The sequence below is a fragment of the Meriones unguiculatus genome, chromosome 6, assembly GCF_030254825.1.
Source record: "Meriones unguiculatus strain TT.TT164.6M chromosome 6, Bangor_MerUng_6.1, whole genome shotgun sequence".
Classification (NCBI taxonomy): Eukaryota; Metazoa; Chordata; class Mammalia; order Rodentia; family Muridae; genus Meriones; species Meriones unguiculatus.
In genome coordinates this window covers 33823510-33839909 of record NC_083354.1, presented here as the reverse complement: position 1 = coordinate 33839909, position 16400 = coordinate 33823510, and the positions used below count along the sequence as shown (strand labels likewise).

The 16400-nt window shown below is 48.0% G+C and overlaps 1 protein-coding gene across 2 annotated transcripts in view; it reads left to right on the top strand.

Annotated features, from left to right (window-relative positions):
• Positions 1 to 16400, top strand: part of Ctdspl (CTD small phosphatase like) — a 113476-nt gene that overhangs the window by 24573 nt on the left and 72503 nt on the right. The window contains exon 1 of one of the 2 annotated variants that reach the window (XM_060385076.1): positions 55 to 164. The exons of the other annotated variant lie outside the window; for it this stretch is intronic. Coding sequence (XP_060241059.1) covers positions 128 to 164 — 37 coding nt within the window. The 5' untranslated portion in view covers positions 55 to 127. Of the gene's footprint in view, positions 1 to 54; positions 165 to 16400 lie in introns of those variants that run through there. 2 annotated transcript variants of the gene reach the window in all.

Below are 16400 nucleotides of genomic sequence, written 5' to 3'. Positions count from 1 at the left end.
CAGCCGCCCTGCACTCTGGGGCTTCGATAAGGTGGCAGTTACATAACAGGCCGCAGCCGTGCGGGTGTGCAGGACCAAAGGTCAGAGCCTGGGCACTTTGCAGAGCGGTGCCAGGGCAGAGGCCGAGATGGATGCAGGCAGGCTGCAGCTGTGCTCCATATCACGTGAGTCTAGGAGACCCGTGTGCTCCCCATGCCGTCACACGTGGTAGTGGTGGCGGACAGCAGCCTGATGCTCACTGCAGACTCTTACCAATGGGAGGTTTGAAAGCTGCTCTTTAATGTGGTAGATTACCAATGCCCTCCTCCTCCTCCTCGGTGATGTTTGAAGCTGACGTGAGATTGCGTTAGTGTGTCCGAGTGACGCTACATGGTGCTGCTTGGTTTTGGTCAATGAGTACAAACCTAGACATCTCTGGAAAGAGGGGATCTCAATTGAAGGGTTGCCTCTGTCAGACTGGCCTCTAGGCAGGTCTGTGGGGCATTTTCTTGATTAATGATTGATGGGGGAAAGGCCCAGCTCTCAGTGAGCAATGCCACCCCTTACGTGGAATTTGAACCATGCATCCCAGAAGCCAAAGGAGCATGGTGAAAGTGGGGCTTCAGAATCTGACCTATCAGAGGACTTCCTGAGGACATCAAGGCAGCTGGGGGGTGTAGGACAGGTGAGGAATTGAACGTCATTGTCACCATACTGGGAGGCAGGTGGTATTTGGGTACATATGAAAGCAAACTGAGTAAGCCAGTAAGTGGGGTCCCTCCGTCGCCTCTGCCTCGGTTCCTGCCCTGACTTCCCTTCAAGATGGGCTACCGGCTGGTAAGGTGAAATCAACTCCTTTCTCCCCAAGTTGCTTTTGGTTATGGTGTTTTGTCACAGCAGTAGAGCGCAAACTAGGACAGGCACAAAACTTAGTCCAAAAAAATGCTAGAGGCCGAGGAGATGTCTCAGTGGGGAAGAGCCTGAAGAGTTTGGATCCACACAGTCCCTGTAACCGCAGCACTCCTGCGGAGAGAGAAAAGGAGAACCCCGGGAGGTCGCAGGACGAGCCAGGGGTTGCCCTCTGACCCACACAGACACAGTGCAGCACACGCATGGCACACTCACCTAAACACACACGTGGATGCGTACCTGTAGCACACACTTAGAAATACAGAAAATGTTTCATGCTGCTCCTGTACAGCCACAGCTTGGCCTTCCTGTGTCACCTGCTGAACTGGCCTCCTTTGAGGCCTCGGACACAGGGGTCCATGGGGAGGGTCCAGGGTGTCGGGAAGCAGACTCCGGTGGCTTATTTCTATCTGGGGGCAGAAGCTGTGAGCCCAGGAGCACTTACTGAGTGGTCTCATGTGTTAATCACAGAGTACTTAGGCCTCCCCATGTGAGCCATCCAGAGCCTTTTGCGAGGGGCTGGGCCAATTTAGATAAAATGTTTGCAGTTAGTCATACCATAAAGCTCAAAATTTCAGAACCAGGGAGCCAGGTTATTTCCAGAACAGTCTGTAGGATAAGCATCAGGCTCATTCAGGGAGTTGCCAGAGCAGCTCAGCTATTGCCAGACTTTTGGGGGTGATACTGAGGCAGGGAGGTTTCTGGAATCAGCATAGAGTGAGTGAGGGGGCAACAGCCCACTGGGCCATGCTGGAAGCTCTGCTCTGGCTCATGTCACAACCTGCCATCCCCCTTAGTAAGAAGCTGCTGAAGAATTAATTAGTCTCCCAGAGTGGGGAGGCCCAAAAAAGCTTTTTCTGGGGGTTGCATCCATGATTTTAAATTGGTGTGGTGACGTGTGCCTGTAAATCCCAGCACTTGGAGCTGAGGGAGGAGCACGGGTTACCTGGCAACCTGAACTGTAGAGCGACGTCCTATCTCAGAAAGAGGGAGAGAGTGCAGGAAGGGGGAATCCATATCTTCCTCTGTCTCTTTTAAATTTTTTTTTTTTTACCTTTTATTTCATTTGTTATTGTGTGTTTGTGTATGTATGATAAGGTGGGTCGGGAGCCTGACAACTTTAGGTCTGGTCCTGTTTCCATGGTCTCCAGGGATTAACCCCTGGTTCCTGGGTTTTACATACATCTTTACCTTTTAAGCCATGGCACTGGCCCTAAATAAATAAACACTTTTTAGTATTTGCAAATGAGGGAAAATTCTGTAATGTCTTTTCTTTTTCATTGCCACCTGATGGAGTCGTGTGGGAGACGTGAAAGCTGTCTTGCAGGCCAGAAGCAGGCAGCGAGGCCGGAGCCTTAGCTGGCCGCAGCCTTTATTTAATTACAGTGCAGGGAATGTGCCCACTGCGAGAGAAGGGCAGTGGCTGAACAGTCCCATGCTTTGAAAGTTTTCGTAATGAAGTTTTTAAAAAGTGACGGCATACTTGAGGACAAGAAGAACATTCTTGGAGGATAAAAATATAGATAACTAGCCACTTTTGAAATGTAAAGGCTGGGTATGAAATCGGGGAGTTTCCAGAGGACAAGAGAACAGGTGTGACAGCACAAGCCTCTAGCTCCAGTGCTGGAAGGTGGAGGGGCGGGCTGATCCACTGGGCAGCACGAGGCTCAGCGAGAGACCCTGCCTCAAAACATGAGGTGGAGAGCAGCCAGAAACACCTGATGCTCACACCTGGCCTCCGGCGGCATGCATAGAGGTGCATGCAGCAGCCCACGTGTGGGCCACACACACACGGACACACAGATGAGGCAGAAAATTAAAATGTTCGTTACATAAGTAAATTAAAACAGAGGTGCAGGTTCAGTGTCTGACTAGTAAGAGTTCTAAGGTAAAGGAACATTGACAATAAGAAAAGGGGTCTGAGCTGGGCAGTGGCATATTTTTAATCCCAGCACTGGAGTGGAGGGGCAGAGAATGTGGATCTCTATACGTTCAGGGCCAGCCTGGTCTACATAGTGAGTTCTAAGACAGCCACAGTTACACAGTGAAATCCTATCTTGGAAAGCCAAAAAAAGAAAGAAGGAAAAAAGAAAATGGAACTGAAGAGATGTCTCAGTGGTTAAAAACACTTTGCTGCAGAGGTCCGCACAGGTTTGGTTTCCAGCACCCATGTGACAGTTCACAACCGTCTGTAACCCCAGTTCCAGGTGATCTGATACCTTGCTCTGTCCTTTGTGGGCACCAGGCACACATGTGTGCAGGCAAATATTATACACATACAATAAAAAATAATTTTATTTATTTAATCCCTTTATTTTTAAAAAAGGAAATTAACAAAAATATGGAAAGTTTCAAAACTGAAGGTCAAGGCACTCTATTTTGAAAGCTCCTCTCCCCCAATCTCACCATATAAACCAACCTGGCCTTGAACCCCTGACCCTCCTTTTTCAACCTCCAGCATGCTAGAATTACAGACACATACTGTCACACCAGGTCCTAAACGGTACTTTCAGTGTAGAGCTTCATAAACGAGTGGGAAAAGTTTCTTATACCTAGGATATTATGGGCAACGTTAAAAACCAGAAATAGGGGCTGGAGAGAAGACTCGGTGGTTAAGAGCTCTGGCTGCTCTTCCAGTGGACCCAAGCTTATTTTCCAGCTCCCACATGGCAGGTCACAACCATCTGTAACTCCAGATTCAGGGCACCCCATGCCCTCTTCTGGCCTCCATGGGCACTGCACACACGTGTTGCACAGACATACATGCAGGCCAAATGCACATACATGTAAAATAAAAGTAAGTAAAATCTCAAAAAAATAAAAGCTTTTTAAAAGTAATTACCTTGTGTCATTCTGACAAAAGTCCCAACACAGCACTTAAGAAGATCTGTTTTGGCTCCTGGCTACAGAGGGTTTCAGTCCATCATGGTGAAGAAGCCAGATGGAAGGCATGTTGGAAGTCACAGCTGGAAACGGAAGGCAGCATCTGCTCAGTCACTGGCGGAGCTGGCAAGGAAGGAGGCTGGAACCAGAATCTGAGCCCTATCCTCAAGGCCCTCCTGCTGACCCCCTTCTGCCAGCTTGCCTCTGCTTCCTAGAAGTTCTGTAACCTTCCAAACCAGGACCATCCGTGGAGTTGGGCCGTCAACAGGGGAGCCACTGACACTTCAGAAACATGTCACAAGCAAAAATAAATGAAAACCAGAATGCTGTCGGACTTCTAAACAGCAGTACCAGAGAGGAGGAGACAAGCTGAGCGGAATTCTAGGGCAGAGTTGGTTCCGCCTGGAATTCTACACTCAACTGATGCTTCAGTCAAGTGTGAAGCTAGAAAAAGGATGTTTTTAATCCTTTCCAAGGAAACAAACAGAACAAGAAAGTTGGCAAAATAAGGAAATAAATAAAACTAGAGAAGCATGGAACCCAGGAGGCAGAGAGTAATCAGTCATAGGAGAGCAGGTGGGAGGCCCAGTATCTCCTATTTTGTGAAATAGACTCAATTAAACTGAAATGCACAGGTATTCGACATGCTTGGCATTTGGGAAATAATCAGAATATCAGGGCATTTGGAAAATGTGGATATAGGTGCATGGAAAATTAAGCAAGGGAAATAAAAAGAGGAAAGGTTAACTAAGGAAAAATACAATTCCTTTGGCTTTTTTTAGTGAATAATTATCAATTATGATAATGTAAGGTGTGGGGAGATGTTTTAAAGATAAAATGTAGCTGATCATGATAAGACATTAATAGAGAATGGATAGAGTCAATAAATCAAGAACAGGATGGGAGACACAGGCTGGAGTCGGAGCAGAGACTGTTTCTTGCAGCAGATGGGAACCAGCACTGAGACCACAACTGGACAGTGTGCACTCAGTCCTTAGTGGGGCGTCTCCACCAGAGCCTCCTTCCCACCCCCAGGGTTAGGGAGCTGTGCAGAAGACTGTGGAAGACCCTGAGAGCCAGAGATGGTGGGTGACCCAAGGAGATCTTCCCAACACACAGCAGGATTGATTACAAGACCCCACAGAGCTGAGCACTAAATCCGCCAAAAGCCCAGTGCTGAGAAGGGCAAGCGGGCAAAGGCCCCATGCCCAACCCAGAAGCGATTTGCGGTTGGTACTTGCCGGGAAGGGGAGAAACAGTTTCTTCACTCACTCAATGAGTCTGTCAACCGCACGTGCCATGGAGTAGGTGACCGACACAAAAGACTCTGTGGGGTTGGGGGGCATGATCAAAATATATTGTGTGAAAAGTATTTTTCAGTGAAAGAAAATGGATAGATGGATGGGGCTGGCAAGATGGCTGGGTGGATAGAAGTGCTCCTGCCACACCTGATGACCCAAGTTTGGGACTGGGGATCCACATGGCAGAAGAATGGACTCCCACAAGTAGTCCTCTGAGCTTCACACACACTGTGAAGCACACGTACCCATACATAAACACACCCTCACACGCAAAATAAACAAGTGTAAAGAAGCAGAAATGGGGCCGGAGACTTGGCTCTGGTTAAGAGCACTCATTCTTGCAAAGGCCTCAGGTTCGACTCCCAGCGCTCACATGGAGGCTGTCCACCTCCTTAGGTACCAGGCACACATGTGCGGAACAGACAAACATGCGGGCAGAGCCCCCCATACATGCAGAATAAAGTACATCTAAAAACAGGTAGAAAGAGAATTGGCAATATCAGCACGCTATTTGGTTTAATAAAACAGAGTGGTGCTTCTAATTTCGAATAGTTTGAGTGATGGTTTTCCCCCGTGAAAGGCTGAAGCTTTGTCAACAGGAGACTCAGAACTCAAGCCCGTGTCATGCTGTGACATTTGCACTGCAGGCATCCCCAGCACACGCCGGAGCCTTCCTCAGGTCCAGGCTTTCTGTCTTGAGGTCTGCTGTCACAGGATGTCCTTTGGCACGTGGCCAGGCTGTCACCTGCTAGAGTCATACCAAGGCAGAACGGGATTATATACTTCATAACAGGAAGCGAGGGAGGAGGAAGCAGGAAGGAAGGAGGTGATCCCCTTCATAGGTGGATTTAGAAAACAATTTGCCACTTTGCTGTTGAGACCATGCCAGAGAAATCCTACCTGAAACACCACCTGTGGCCGTGGCGTCACGAGGCCATGGCGTGCCTTCCTTCGCTCTCTGAGGCTTGCCTGGTTTGACACAACAGTGCCAGCCCCAGACACAGAATTAACGATGAACACACGCTCTCCATTCTTGTCACTGCTGCCCAGGGGGTGGATGTATTGCTGAGGGCTCCATGCTCATCCAACCCAGGTCCAGATTTCCTCCTGTCCCACCCCTCACCCCGGGCTGGCTGCCTCTCCATCCATCAGCATGCTGGCATGCAGCGCTTTTTCCTAACAGGACGGCTCCATGCCCGGGCTCACGAGACCATGGAAGAAGCCCGCTGTTTGCCTCTCTCTACCCTCGCTGTCTGCAGGGCCGTTCTACTTCGGGTGTGCAGAGCAACGGTCCAGGCGGAAGCCAGGACACAGCTGTTTGTCAAGACATCTGTCTGAAAGTCCAGGCATTGCTCTTCTGTCCATGACTGGAGTGACAGTCTCTGTCAGAAACTCTTACATTAAACTCCTGGTGGAGGAAGGGTCCCTGCACCTTTAATTAGTCATTTAACTAAATGCTGTGGAAGTATTTTCTTTTGGAAAGAACGTACTTCTTTTTATCTTTCAGGCAGTAAATGACTTTTTTTTTTTTTTTTTTTTTTTTTTTTAAGAAATCTTACCTGTTTATTACAGAAATAATGCATAGCCAGGCATGGTGGCTCATGCCTTTGATGCCAGCATGTGGAAGGCTGAGGTAGGAAGACTGGAGTGGGAGAGGGGACAGAAGTCAAGCTTGAGTGTTGTTCTTTGAGTTTCCCTTTTGGTCTGGCTTTACTGGTGCAGGGAGTGGCTGGCCAGCCCAGCCTGGGAGTCTCCTGTCTCGCCTCTGCAGTGCTGGGGTTTACAGACACAGGCCACCAGGCCAGGCTTCAGAACCAGACTCAGGTCTTCAGCCTTTCACAGCGAGCCCGTTACTGACTGAGCCACCTCCCCACCTCAGTATCTCGAAGGTCCCCAGAATAGAAAGACCCTTAAACTCGAGTCCTTCTTGTGGTGTCAGACAGCGACCATAGACAGCCTGTTTATGCTCCGCTGCAGCTTCCCTGCCTGTACGCTGTGTGCAAGGCAGACAGTATTTAAAACAAAAACAAGAACCCTGGACCAATGGAAGTTTGCTCTCCCATGAGGCGTATTTTCACATTGCTCTCTGACCCCTTCCCATCCACCGTTTCCAGCGGCAGCTCTCAGGGATCTCCAGCGAGAAAGAGTTTGTTTGAGAACAAGGGCAGCAGGGAGCGTGCAGGATGAGGGGTAAGGCCTCCGCTTCCTGTGCTGGGCAAGCTGAACGTCCAGGGCCAGTGAACCTCGGCCAAGAGGGAGGAAAGGGGGTTGGAGGACAGCCTGTTCTGCTGTGCCGGCGTGTATCACTGGCCACGGAGTGGACCTGCTGCTGCAGGACACAGCTGACCTCTGGAGAGTCGCTGTCTGGGTGAGGCTGCCCTTTCACAGGACAGAACACAGCTGTTGTTTGGATGTCAGAGGCCAGTTAATAACTGAGTTTGGCAATCGGCTCAGGATGTTAAGTTTGGAAAACAGTCCGCCTGTGGGTTTACGAAAGGCCAGGACGGTATGAAGGGAATCTTTGTGCTTCAACAGGTTGTTCTGTTATCCCTTCTTTGCAGAAAAATTAACACTTAGCACCCGGTTTTGGAAAGAATTAAGAGAATGCAGAGAGGTCAGAGCAGGTGTGCAGAGGTCACCTTCCTGACCCTTGGCCGGGGAGAGGACTGTTTCTGGATCAACAAATCCAACAAACATGCCAATCCAGCTTAAGATTTCTAAGGCAAATACTGACTCCATCCCAAGCCTTTGAGTTAATTTGCCAACTTGAGCGTAACCCTCCATCCAGCATACCCTGGCCTGTTTTCTTTCTTCGTACCCAGTCATTTACCCACCCCACCCTTCCTTCTGAACTCTTAGCAGGTGGGACCTTTAATGGACAGTTCTGCATTCTTTCTGTTGAGAGGAATAACGTAGTGCCTTCATATTCTTAGTGTGTGATTGTGAGAATGGGAGGAGACGCAGACCCTAACAGAGTAAAGAGGGCTGCCAGATCGCACCAAAATAACTTCTTGACCATGTTTCAATATTAAAGGAAAAAATAAGGGTATGTTATTATGCTGATTTCCCCACACGTTTTTTATTAATTAATTGGAGGGGGGCAAGAGTTTGGCTTGTTTTTTGTTTGTTTGCTTGTTTGTTTGTTTTTTGAGACAGGGTTTCTCTGTGTAGTCTTGGCTGTCCTAGACTCGCTCTGTAGACCAGGCTGGCCTCGAACTCACAGAGATCCACCTGCCTTTGCTTCCCTGAGAGCTGGAATTTGGTGCACCACCATGCCGACTTCTAATTAATTTTAAGACATGTATCTTAAGGTTTGTATGAATTGGTATGCAAAGAACCACATGGCTGACCAATTAGTTTTAAATCGAAAGGTGGGAGTCTGGAGAGTGTTGCCATATAAGCTTTGGACTTGAGTCCAGAGCCCCAGCATCCAAGCAAAAAGTGCTGGGGAGGCAGAGATAAGGGATTTCTGGGGGTGCCTTCCAGCCAGTCTAGCTGAATTGGTGAGATCCAGGTTCAATGAGAGATCCTGTCTCAAAAAAAAAAATAGTGTGGAGAGCAACTGAGGACGAGATCCCACATTACGCTCCACACTCAGTGCTCAGTGCTCAGTGCTTGCACAGACACACACACACACACACACACACACACGAATACATGCACTCACATGTTCCACACAGACACAGGAGGCGGTGCATGCCTGTAACCTCAGCACTTGGAAGGCAGCTGGAGGAGGATCGGGAGTGCAAAGGCAGCCTGGGCTATGAGAACTTTGCCTCGGTCACATACAGCATTAAAAGTGAAATGTGTGACAAGGGTTGTGCGTATTTATTTATCTTCATTCCGGAGACACTTTCACTAGGTATAGAATTTCCGCTGCAGATCTTTTGTGGTGCTCTTTCCCAGCACTCCAGACTTGTGACACTGTTCATAGTGGCTGCAGCCCTTGTCACAGCTGTGTAGTTTTCCTCTGGTTACTTTCAAGATTTCTAGTTTCCTTTCCTCTGCTTTCTCTTTGTATTTATCCTGCCTCGAGTTCCTTGGGCTTCATGAATCTATAGATTTGTTGAGCTAAAACAAAGCCCATAAAATCGAGCCATTATTTTTCAATACTTCTTCTGTCTCAGTCTCTCTCGCTCTTCTTCTGGGGCTCCAGTTCACTCAGGGTTCTTTGAAATCCTTTAGATCTGCATTACTCTTCATCTTTACAACCTTTTTCTTCCTTTCTCTTCTTCAGATGGGATCATGTCTACTGGTCTTTAAAGTTCACTGGCCCTGTCTGGGGTCTGAGTTGCTTTGTATAAAAAGAACTTTTATTTGCCAGATTAAATTGTTGTCTTGAGGCTTCCTGCCTCCTTCTGCTAACCTAGGCCTAGTTTTGGAAGCTTCTAACCTCCATACAATCTAATCTAGGCCTAGAATGTTTTCAGCCTCTGAGACTTACTGCTGAATAAGCTCACCCTTTCTTGTTCTTTCTGAGCTCTGGGCGGGCTGAGTCAACTCAGCTGTTCTGGTTCAAACTCCTCTCCCAACTGACTGATTCTATCTGGCTTTTCTTTTGGACTCTGAATTGCTCTTCTTGGCCTCAAACTAACTCTATCTACAATGCTCAAAGACTTAAGACGAAAAACACATTTCCCATCTCCTGGGGTGCTCTAATCTCCTGGCTCCTTCTCATTCTCTGGCTCATTCAGTCTTCACCTGAGTTCTCCCTCTATTACTGTCCTGGTAAAAGCTGCCTCTTCTCTCCCTGCATTGCCCCTTAAGTAGCTTCCATTTCCTCTCTTCTCCTGAGAGTTGGGTGTATCCTATTCTATCAAACCTTTCTCTGATTCATCACCTTTTCTGCCACTCAAGTAGACATCACTTTCAAACATGGGTGCTTCCTTCCACAAACTATCTTTACTTTCATTGTGTAGGATTAAAGGCATGTACTACCATGCCTGGTTCTAAGCTTTTCTTTACCTAAAACTCAGGTCTGCTTGCCTCTGTCTCCTGGATTAAAGGTGTTGTTTGTATTCCAGCCAGATCACACAAACCTAGGTCTCTGCATGTGACCTCTCTCCAGAGCAACCATGTTCTGAGTTAACATTCCTCTACAGCTTTGCCCTTACCCTTGGATTTATTTTTTTTCCCACACATAACAGGAGGTTTTGTCATTGTTTTGGGTTTTTTGAGACCACTCTGCGTATCTCTGACTGACCTCAAAAGTAGTCACAGAAATTGGCCTGCCTCTGCCTCCCCAGTGCTTGGATTATAGGTGTGCACCATCACGCCTATCTATGTACTATAGATTTTAAGTCTAGAATTTCCAGTTAGAGTTCTTACACAGTTTCTATGTCTGTGCCAAGTTCTTCCACATACCTCATTTCTCATATAGTTTCCTTTATGTCACTGAGCAAACCCTAAGAGTTACTGTCAAGACACTCATTAATTGGAACAGGAGGGGTATGTTGCAGTTTCTGTTGGTGATTGTACATGGAAGATAGGCTGTATTCCCCATTTAGTTATTAAATAATTTTCACTTTACTTTGGGTAGAATATAATCATATATTTTGTGGTAAGAAGCCTGAAGTTGCTGCTGTTCTTCTGAGGAGCTATTTTGAGGAGTGAAAGGTTGTTTGTTTGTTCTAGGTACCAGCAATTAACTTGGTTAAACTAAAACCACAAGCCCTGACTCTAGGGCAGCTCATTTCCCAGATATTTTATCCGTAGCTGGTTGTTTGGAGTCTGCTGCATGCATGTGTGATTCAGGGTCAGCCAGAGGTATGGGCCGTTCTTAAGCTGAATGCACTCCCTTTCTGGCCCTTTGCTGTCTGGCTTGCTGCTGCAGCCTCCACAAGCTGTGGCTAGCCGGAAACGGCCAGAGAGCCAGTGCTTTCGTGCTGGGTGTGAGCGCTGTGGCAGCTGCAGCTTCTACAATGCTCAAAGACTTAAGACGAAAAACACATTTCCCATCTCCTGGGGTGTCAGCTCCCCCGGAATATACTTACTTTCTGTCTCATAGTTTGTCTTGAGTTTGTGTGAAGTTGTTATATATATTTTTGTTCCGGTTCTTAACTGTTCTGTCCAGGAAATCAGTCCACGTACCCAGAGGTGGTGAGTGGGGAATCAAACAGTGATTCCCCATGGAGGAGTTAGGGCTACCCAGATGCATACAATGGGCCAGGCTCCCTAAATGTCCACATGGGTCAGTGGGTCAAAGCCCGTGCTGTGCAAGCATGAGAACCTGTCCACATCCCTAGGACCCACATGACAGCTGGATGCTGCTGTGCATGCCTGTAGCAGACCGTCCAGAATGCCCACTGGTCAGCCAGTTTATCCCAAATGACAGCGAGCTTCCAGTTAGTGAGAGCCCCTCTCTCTCTGCAGTGAGACAGACAGAGAACAAGAGAAAGATATCCAGGGTCTTGCTCTGACTTCCACATATATGTGCATTCACACACTCACACACACACACACACACGTGCATGCACAACACACATCTATTTGGGCACAAAAATTGTTTTAAAAACTGTAGGTAACTTAGTCAGATATACTGAATTGTTCAAGGGAAATAGTATCTATTCTTTTGAAATGTGTTGGAGATTGAAGAACAGTTGAAGAATGGATGTGCACGTAGGTGAGGGTTAAGCAACTAGTAAAATGTTGGTGGTCAAATCCACGAAGCCTTTGGAACTTTTCTGTGAGCTTCAGTTTTTACATTAAAGATGCTGATAAGCGGGGGTGGAGTGGGGTGGGGTGCTGTTTAAACTGTTCACAGACTCCCTGAAACGATTGCTCAGTCCTTTGTGAGGATCTGCTTTTGTAAACAGACAACAAAAATGTAATACAGACGCACGTGATCTCGGTTGCTTGAGAGCAAGAGGCTGTCAGGTAAGAGATTAACACAAATCAAACGTGCCCTCCTTTCCCTGGAAACACAGAGTCACTGAAAGTGTGGAAAGCAAATAGTTGAAGGCAGGGTGTGCTGTGTCCTCTCAGCGGGGGGTGGACAATCTGGGTTGGTGAGAGTGGGAATGTGCAGGCTATGTGGAACCATGGAGGCTGCATAGAAAGGGAAAGGGGCAGACACGGGGAGCCCAGATGCAGAGAGGAGCCAATGTAACTGCAGTGACTAGAAACAGAGCAAGGAAGGAAGACGCAGAGCCTTCAAGACTAGCTTGGGCTCTCCTCAGAGCAGAGGAGACCATGTCTGTGAGCAAGGTCAGAGATGCACACCCCAACGTGCAGCTATTTGTCTGGTACCCAGAAGCGCGGGGTACCCAGACATGGACAGCCCAAACCCTCCCTGTGACACCTCCCTGTGACGCTGCGGAGTGCCTGGGCACCCGTGAGAGTGAGACCTGTGGGTTCCACGGTCCTTCCAGCTGTGGCATCCTGTGATTGGAGGCTCCTGAAGCAGATAAAGGTTCTGTAATAATACTTTGCTGTCAGCCAGCCCCCTCCCCTGAAGTCTAGACTGTACTGTTAGGTGATTAGGAATCCTACATTCACAGTCGGCCACTGCGATCCCAGATTTCACTTTTCAGAGCTTGAACATGTCCAGCTTCTGACCCCTTCCTTTGTGCAGTGAGGCAACCGCTGCCTGTGCTGTTAAGATGGGATTCTAAGGGAAGCTTGCAAGCTTTCTCTCAGAGTCCCTGGACCTGCAAGTCCCAGGTGCGTCTGAGAACTCCATCTTAAAGCAGTACTCACTAAAGAATGCCTAGCTACGCACCTTGGTCATTCTGCAGTGAAAAGAACTCAAATCTTAAAGCTACATCAAATATCAACAATTTCCTTTCTCAAAAAGAAAGTTGGCTCAATGGCTGCTCTTCCAGAGGCCCTGGATTTAATTCCCAGCACCCACGTGGTGGTTCAAAAAGTTTTTTTTTTAAAGGTATGTATTGTGTTTGCTTTTTAGTGATTGTTCCACTATCTCTGGCAAGATAAATGTTTTGATCTTTATCCTAGAAATTAAAGTCCCAAGCAATATATTGAGATGTTGATAATAACAGATTTTTCTCATCTCTAGTTATCTGGGTCTAGATGGATATCCGTTACATCAAGAATGAATGAATGAATGCCAGGCGTTGAAAACACTGATTTTAAGGTTGTTGTGTCAGGCGTAGTGGTGACTTGAATGAGAATGGCCCCTACAGTCTCATACATTTGAATGCCTGATCCCCCCGTTAGTGGAACTGTTTGGAAAAGATTGTGAGGTGTGACCTTGGAGGAGGTGTGTCAGTGGGATTTGAAGTTTAAAAAGCTGTGCTATTCCTAGCTAGCTTTCTCTGCCTTAAGCTTTCGGATCATGTCTGTCTCAGCTACCCCCCTAGTGCCATGCCTCTCTGCCTGCCGCCATGCTCCTCAGCATGGTGCTCATAGCTTCTAATCCACTGCAAGCCTGAGCCCCAAATTACACACTTTCTTTTATATGTTGCCTTGACCGTGGTGTTTTGTCTCAATAATAGAAAAGTAACGGAGACAGGTGTCCGATGTAAAAGTAGCATTGATAGGCTGATAGAATTGTGCAGTGTGAAAGTACAAACTCAGAGAGAGAGAGAGAGAAAGAGAGAGAGAGAGGCAACGACCCCCGAATGCCCTGCTTGTAAGGTTTCTATCACTGTTCCTTTGAGGCCTAGCTTATTGCAGTGACCCAAAGTTCAGTGATGGGATGGTGGTTAGAAGCAAATCTGTGATGGAGAAGACGTGCTTCTTGGCTCTAATTCACCTCAGCCTGACCACACAGGAGCCACTCACACACAAAGCCGTGGCTCTCCAAGTTTCTCACATGTCTGTTCTCTAAGAAGCAGACAGAAAGGGCCCAAATTTACATTTAGCGATACAATGAGTCCTTCAGAACCTTTTAGCAGAGAGGGTCTCCTCTCGGGGGACCCCAGAGGAGGCGCTGTTCAAAGAGAGGAGAGTATTTCTAGCACCAGAGTCCAGTGAAGAAGGAAAGTGCATCATTAGCCCTGCTGGGAAGTGAGGAAGGCTGCAGAAGGGGCTCTCGGGGCAGTGCTCTGAAGTGATTTCCTGACTGTGAGCAGACAGCGTGGTTTTGAGCCACATATCCTGTGCAAACACTGATAATAATGTCGAGCTAGACCATGTAAAACTGCTGTTGTGTGGGCAAGATCAGCTATCACAGTTTCGTATAGCCAAGTCTACTGGTGTTAATAGCGGTAACATTATTGCCGCTGCTGCCTCTGCTCACGCTGTGCCGTGCCCCGCTCCCCTCATGCCAGGAACCTCACACAGATGCTTTCACTTACTCCGGTTCTATTAAATGTTGCTCACTGCTGGCTTGAGTCACATTCCATTTGATCATTAGGCAGTATTTACCAAGGATCTGCTGTGAGCCAGACAGTACACGCCGAGGATCAGCACAGAGTTCTTGCCATTATAGACTCAGGAGGCTCACAGGGAGGGCAGAGAATAACAAATGAGCAAAGGATTAGTGAAGAGGTGAAAGGATTAATGGTGAGGTGGCCCAGCAGATAAAGGCACCCCTCACAAACCTAAACCGGTCACCAGAGCCCACAGCAAAAGGAGAAAACTGATTTCCGGAAGTTGTCTTCTGGCCTCCACACACGCACCAAGGCACAAACATATGCCTTCTTTCACACATATCCAACAGTAATAAATTTTAGCCAGTTGATTAATTCATTGATTGCAGGGTACAGTGGGTGTAGGAAGGCAGTTAATTGATGTTCTGTTTTCATTATTGTTCCTGTGATAAAATACCAGGACCAAAAGAAACTTAGAGGAGAAAGGGTTTAGTTCTAGGTTACAGCCCAGGAAGTGCAGGAAGCAGGAACAGCCAGGAGAGGCAGAATGGTCAGATGACAGACAAGGCTGTGCAGGTCTTCTGTTTTAGACACTGGGGAGGTGAGATGTCAGGGAATCTTATGGAAAGAGTCACTGAGGAGGCAGCAAAGAAAGCCCCAGGCTGGAATCCAGAAAGAGGGACATGGCTGGAGACATACGTCTGAAACTACCATTGTAGGTGCTATTTCAATCTTCGAGAATGTCGGAGCTGACCTGAGGGCAGGTGTATATAGTCTCATTGAAACTGCAAAGTGACTTCAAGCCGTCAGTGCCAGAGGCCCTGCCCCTGGCTCCTGTAGACCACGGTGGATTCACTGATGCCTGTGTCCTAGAACCTCACCTGCAGCTGTCCTGTGGTGTGAGGCACAAAAGGAGCTCGCCGGCTGCTTCGTCCACTGCAGCAGTGAGTGGACCCTGAGATGAAGCTAAGCCGGAAAAATTTAAAAGGACAAGTTAGCCAGAGGCACAGGGACAGAGTTAATCACAGAAAAAAGCAAGACAGCCAGGCTTTGCCGAGGCCTTAGAAAGGATTGAACACAAAGAATGGCTCCTGGTGACCCAAGAGCCTGGGTTCACATTTTAGAATATCTTTCCTTAGCTTTTCGACTTTCTCTCAAAGTGACCTTTGTGTGACTTACTTAATGCCCCTGGGCCTCAGCTTACTCATCTGTAAAACTGGAATAGTCATGACGCAAACTTCTGCCTGCAAAGAGCGTGAGCCATGGTTAACGCGTAGTAAATGCTCAAAGTCTCCTTTAAAGAATGTATGGAATCTTCGGGCTGGAGAAATGGTTCAGAGGTTAACTGTGTGTATGACTCTCGCAGCGGTTCAAGGTTTGGTTCCCAGCAGCCAGGTCGCTGTCGCCTGTAAATGCAGCTCCGGTGGACTGGGTCTGGTGTCCTCTTTTAGCCTCAGCAGGCAGGCATGGGTGTGTACGATCCCCTACACAGGCATACCTGCATGTGCATAATTTAAAAGTGAAAATGAATCATTTTAAAAAGAACTTGAGCGCTCTCTCTGCCCTATAGTTAGTTCTGAGACCGAGGTGGGCGTGTCCCGTGGCTCCTGTCAGTGAGAAGACAGACAGACTGGGGGGGGGGGAGAGAGAGAGAGAACTGGGTGTGGCCTGGCCTTTCACTCCAGTGACATCACACCTGCTATGAAGAGTGTGTTGCCAGGAGCCAGTGCCAGAGGCAGCAAGGCACAGCGTTCTGGAGACAGAGGCTAGAGAGGGAATGACGAGAGGCTGCAACTGGAGGCCACATGATAGGACGTGTCACACCAGCTCCAGTTGTGCAAGCTGTCTGGGGTCAGTATGAGGAGCAGCAGAAGGTGCCAAAGCCAAGGGGCCATCTGACAGGAAAGCGCCACGTGGCCTCTAAAGCCACGCTAAGTTTTGGGGGTGCTGCTTATTGCTGTCGGTGAGGTCACTTCTGACAAGGAAAGAAACGTGTAGCTCCTGTTGCCGAAAGACTTAAGGAAGAAAGGGGAAAGCGAGGCAGTGGCAGGAG